At 28.9% G+C, this 5,361-nt stretch overlaps 1 protein-coding gene across 1 annotated transcript; it reads right to left on the bottom strand.

Annotated features, from left to right (window-relative positions):
• Positions 1-277: 277 nt before the first annotated feature.
• On the bottom strand, positions 278-1,029 carry LOC106754915 (dirigent protein 22). The gene is made up of 2 exons (XM_014636985.2): positions 849-1,029; positions 278-764 (listed from the first exon to the last, which is right to left on the bottom strand). The coding sequence occupies exons 1-2, from the start codon at positions 995-997 to the stop codon at positions 341-343; spliced, it is 573 nt and encodes a 190-aa protein (XP_014492471.1). The 5' UTR covers positions 998-1,029; the 3' UTR covers positions 278-340.
• Positions 1,030-5,361: the final 4,332 nt, after the last annotated feature.

Raw genomic sequence — 5,361 nt, 5'->3', positions numbered from 1 at the left:
TTCAGTTATAATATAAGCAATTATATACTTTTCTTTAATACTATATATCAACCTATCAGCACTAAACACAAAATATCAACCTGGTATAATTCGTTTTCTTAGATATATCATATTTTTCTATTAAACTAGTTTACAACTATTTTTATTAAATTTCCAAATTTCTTTTGCTAAACAAGTAAATGTCTATAAAAGCAGAAAACAAGAAATAAATATATAGACAAAAATTTTCACTAAATATTTAAATATAAAAAGAAAGTAAAAAGGTAAAATGTCCAACAGAGTCATTATTTTAGTTTTAAAAAGGTTTTTTTATTTACTTAGATTATGATTCCATAGAAATTCAATAATGCAGAAGATAAACAGTATACTCAACAATGGCATCCCTGGTGGTGGGCGAGAACCAGTGAGTTCTGAGCTGAGCATAACCCCTAGCAAATCGAAAGAGACCACTTCCACCGATGACAGGCATCTCCCTCTGCTTGTTGAAAACAGGGTTCCTTCCAAGAATGGTGAAGCTGCTGCCATTGTACTTCCCTTCAGTGATGGCGAAGTTCATAGCCATCAGCAAGGTAACTTCACTCTGCGACGTCGAAGCATAGAACCCCTGTGCCTTCCCCACCAACTCAGAGTTCAATTGGGGTTCCAATGTCAAAGGGTTCTCTATCATGTTCACCGCCCCAAACGACGTCGTTGAGTTCAACCCTGATGAAACTACTTCTATGGAAGAAGGGTTCCGTCCACTCACCACGTCGTGCCAATACAACCTGTGTATATCATTCAAATATAATTTTTAAAACTCGTCAAGTTAACTTCTATTGTGACTGCAATCGTGAGCTTGCGAACTTAACCTGAAATGGCTGAACTTTTCTTGCTTTTCGTCCAAACCAAACATTTTTCGGTCTAAGGTACGCACGAAATCATCATGGGTGTCTTGTTGTCTGGCGAAGATGAAGAAGAGAGTGAAGAGGAGAAAGAAGAAGAAAAATTTGGTGAACATGGTTCTGTTGATTAGGTCACAAGAATAATGGCAAGAGAAGAGTCCTTATAATGTTCACACACCAACCTTGGAAGCGGCTGACATAATCATTCATCTACTTCACCATAGTTATTTTTTTAGAAAAATATTCTTTTCACAAACATAAATATTTTACATTTATTTTATATTATCTTTATTTACTTTATATTCTATTATTTCTTTAAAAATACAAAAATTTATATTTCTATAATTATCTTATATTTGTATTCTATATCAAATAACAAATGAATATAAAAAATGTGTTTTTTTACCATTACTTTAATTTTTATATCACTTTTTATGAGATAAAACTTCTCCAATGTTGGATTGTTTTCAAAGCAACTCTTTGCTTTTCAATATAATTATTTAAATTCGCTGGGGATAAACTGATATGATTTTAGGGGTCAATATAGTTTTAAATTTACTTTTTAATTTTTACTATCTTTTTTATTGATATAGGTTAAATAGTAACATTATAAAATAGAAGATTAAAAGAAGATGAATTATTCATGAAAAATGACGTGCAAAATAATGAGTTTTTAGTAAACATTAAAAGTTATTTAATGATAATATATTTAAAATTTAGAGAGTTTTTCATAATATACTTATAATACAATATTCAATTTTTTTTTTCTAGATTATTTCACTGGGATAATTTATTTTCATTTAAGTAATAATCACAATTTTGTTTTAGAGTGAAGTTATAGTACAGTCTAGTGATTTGTTCGGCTTTCAGTATATGTCAATGTCAATCAATAAAGCTACTTTAAAATTGACTTTTAGAATACTTTTTATGCATTAAATTGGTAGAGAAAAATATTACTTTTAAATATGATTGAATAGTAGTAATTTGGTAAGAAAAGAATTAGGGAGCTGGTTTACGAAGATAATATGATATTAAGGCGACAGTGAAGTTAGTGGTGATTTTACTTCAATTAAATATGTTGATATGCTTAGAAAAAGTGAAGATAGTTTTAAAACTTTCTTTTGTAGAAGTTTAGATTTGTATTTATGTTAAATTTACAAGACCATTTATGTTTTAAAATATGTTTAGATAACTTTTTTTAAAGTTTTAATTGAAGAATAATATTTTAGTTAGTTATTAATTTTTTATTAATAAATAATTTTTTGGAATCTTAAAAAAACATAGGATTGATACTCATCACTAATGCAGAAAGGGTTTTAGACGTCAGTTATTTTGGGCTTTTAACGTCACCACCATAACCGACGTCTATATGGGTGACATTAATGGGACGTCGATTTTTTTGTAGGAATGACGTCCATAAAGACGTCTGTTTAGTTACAAGCTCGACGTCTATAAAGGCATCCGACAATGCACTAACCGACGTCTAATCTTACCTTAGACGTTGGTCTGTAAAACTTGGGACGTCTATAAAGTCGTCAAACATTGCATTAACCGACGTCTTTGGGACATCATAGACATTGGTTTGTACATTAACCGATGTCTATGAAGTGATCATTGTGTTTTGGTGTGGTTTTTGTCGTGTCTTGAGGTAGCGTAGTAACACCTCCTTCTTTTGCTAGTTTCTTCGTAAGAAAAAGTTGCGACTTGGACTTCTCATGGTATTTCAACCCAAAGACATACACCTTAAACTTTTTCGTTGACGGTCGAAATGGACATAGGCAACAACCCAAATTCGTCCTTGGATTGAAGTGTCATGAGAAATCCAAAAAACGCAAGTTTTCCTTACGAGGAAACTAGCAAAGGGAGAAGGTGCACTACGCTACACAAAGACACAACAAAAAAACCGCACAAAAACACAACGAAAACTCATTTTAATCAGTTCAAATGAGAGATAATACATCAAAGATTACTTTAATCAGAGTAAAAAAAACTTTAAATAGTTAAAAGGAAAGGAAACTTACTTGGAAATGCAGAGCAGCGGAGAGAAAACGCAAAGACGATCAAATTGGTTCGCAAACCGCTGGTCCGCAGTGTTATTTAACAAGAAATTAGACGTCTGTTGTGCACAGAACCGAAGTCTAAAATAGCAAATACATCAGACGCCTGACTAATTTGACGTCCATTCGATTTAAAAAATAATATTTTTGTTGTATATAGACGTCGACTTTGAGGCATGAGACGTTTTGTTGGCGGAAACAGATGACTTTTCACATACCTGGTAGGATTATAGACGTCGGTACCTGAGGCAACAGACGTCTAGATGTCTAACAGGTTGGTGAGTAGCATTAATTTCCGCTATATAGACGTCGAAGCCCCCGTCAATGTGGCGGGATCCGACGTCTATAAGGCTAAAAAGGGTGACTATTCACCTGGCTGGCAGATTTATAGGCGTCAGTTAGCAGGAGCTCGACGTCTATATGTCTAACAGGTTAGTGAGCAGCATTAATTTCCTCCATATAGACATCGGGCCCGTAACGAACCGACGTCTATAACACTGAAGGAAATAACTTTTCACCTAACGGTCAGAAATATAAACGTCAGGTTGGAAGGGTCGACGTCTAAAATTCTATAGACGTCGGAGATCGACCTAACGGACGCCTATATTGCTAACTTATCTACGGAAATGTCATCGGTCATCAATATACGTCGAGCTTACCCTTAACTGACAATCAGCGTTTTTTCACTAGTATATATTTTTATAAACATATATATTTTAAAGTTTCATATTTTTTTTTGAGAAAATTATTACAATTAATTAATTTGACTTTTATTTATATAAAATAATATAAATTATTTAATATTTTATCATCATATATTTATTTATATTTTTTCATAATAATTATAATTTATCTATATTTCATAAAATATAATAACAAATCATTAATTAGTTTTAGAATGTAACTTTTTTGGATTGATGGTATATTACAATTAAAATCTATTTTAAATGTCATCTTGTTTTGAAAGAATCTTTCTTTTTAAAAGTGAGCTTGTAAATTTTTAGTATTTGTCCCAAACATTACATATATTTGTAAAATTTAGTTTTACTTTTTAATTCTTCTTTTGGTTTCTAATGAAACTCACTTTATTTTTTTTTATCACAAAAATTGTTTATGATTTATTTACTAAAGGTTAATTTCATTTTGTAATTTTTAATAATTTATTTTCCTTAATTGATCATAAGGGCATATTCTTAGAGCTAATTGTGTCAACGTTTTCTCTTTCCTTCTCTTCATGACTTTATCTTCTACTTCACTTCACTAAACTATCCGTTTTCCTATTTTAATTTTTTTTTGTCTCTTATATATAAGCTTCAAAAAATTAAACTTTCCACTTAATTGTTTCTTCAAAATTTTCAATTTTTATATTTTTATTCTTAAAACATTTTGAAAAATATGACTTAAATAGGAAGAAAGGGGGATTCAAAAGTATAATTCTTCATATATATATATAGAATTTCTGAAAATGTAAGTCTTAAATTGTAGTTCATATTCTATTCAAATAAGAAACTAATAACATAATTTCTTTGTCAACAATAACTTGATTATAACTTAATTAATACACAAGTTTAACCTAAAAAACTATAGCCAATTATATAATGTCTGAAAACTTTAATTAAGTAAAACTGATCAATTGTGTCACTCCTCACCATTTCTTTGATTTCTTTATAAATAACTTCAGTCAACACATTCATATTATTAATCCATTTTTTACACATTGTAGAATTAGTTATATTTTTTCTACCAATCTTGTAATTCTTCTACTAAAGATTTTATTATGAAGTTACTTTCTTATTTTATATTTGTATCACAACAATTTATGATATTTTCTTCGTCGAACTAGTTATGATACATTAAATGAAGATTTTTCAAACTTTATTATTATTCTTTTCTCCTAAAAGATGATATTAATTTAACTTACACAATATGAATATTATTTTTCTAATTATAATAATGAGCTCTTATCTTTTCTTTCATTTGATAATTTTTTTTTTCTTCTAATAAATTCAATTATCCACTCTCTCTTAACTTGTTTATTCCAAAAAGAAATCCAATTTATGGTAATATACCTAATTCGTTTCTTAAAAGTTTCTCAATGCGAGTATCTTATAACGAAATTCCTCAAATTTGCTAAAAACATCGCATTAGGGTTCAGTCTATGAAGATATTAAATATCAAAATAAAAATAAATGGAGTGAACTTTATATATATATATGTATGTATGTATGTATATATGTATGTATGTATGTATATATGTATGTATATATGTATATATGTATGTATATATGTATATATATGTATATATGTATGTATATATGTATATATGTATGTATATATGTATATATATATATATATGTATGTATATATGTATATATGTATATATATGTATATATGTATGTATATATGTATATATGTATATATAT

The sequence above is a fragment of the Vigna radiata genome, unplaced genomic scaffold, assembly GCF_000741045.1.
Source record: "Vigna radiata var. radiata cultivar VC1973A unplaced genomic scaffold, Vradiata_ver6 scaffold_304, whole genome shotgun sequence".
NCBI classification, from domain to species: domain Eukaryota; kingdom Viridiplantae; phylum Streptophyta; class Magnoliopsida; order Fabales; family Fabaceae; genus Vigna; species Vigna radiata.
Note: the sequence above shows the minus strand (reverse complement) of the source record. Positions and strands in the feature narration are given on the sequence as shown.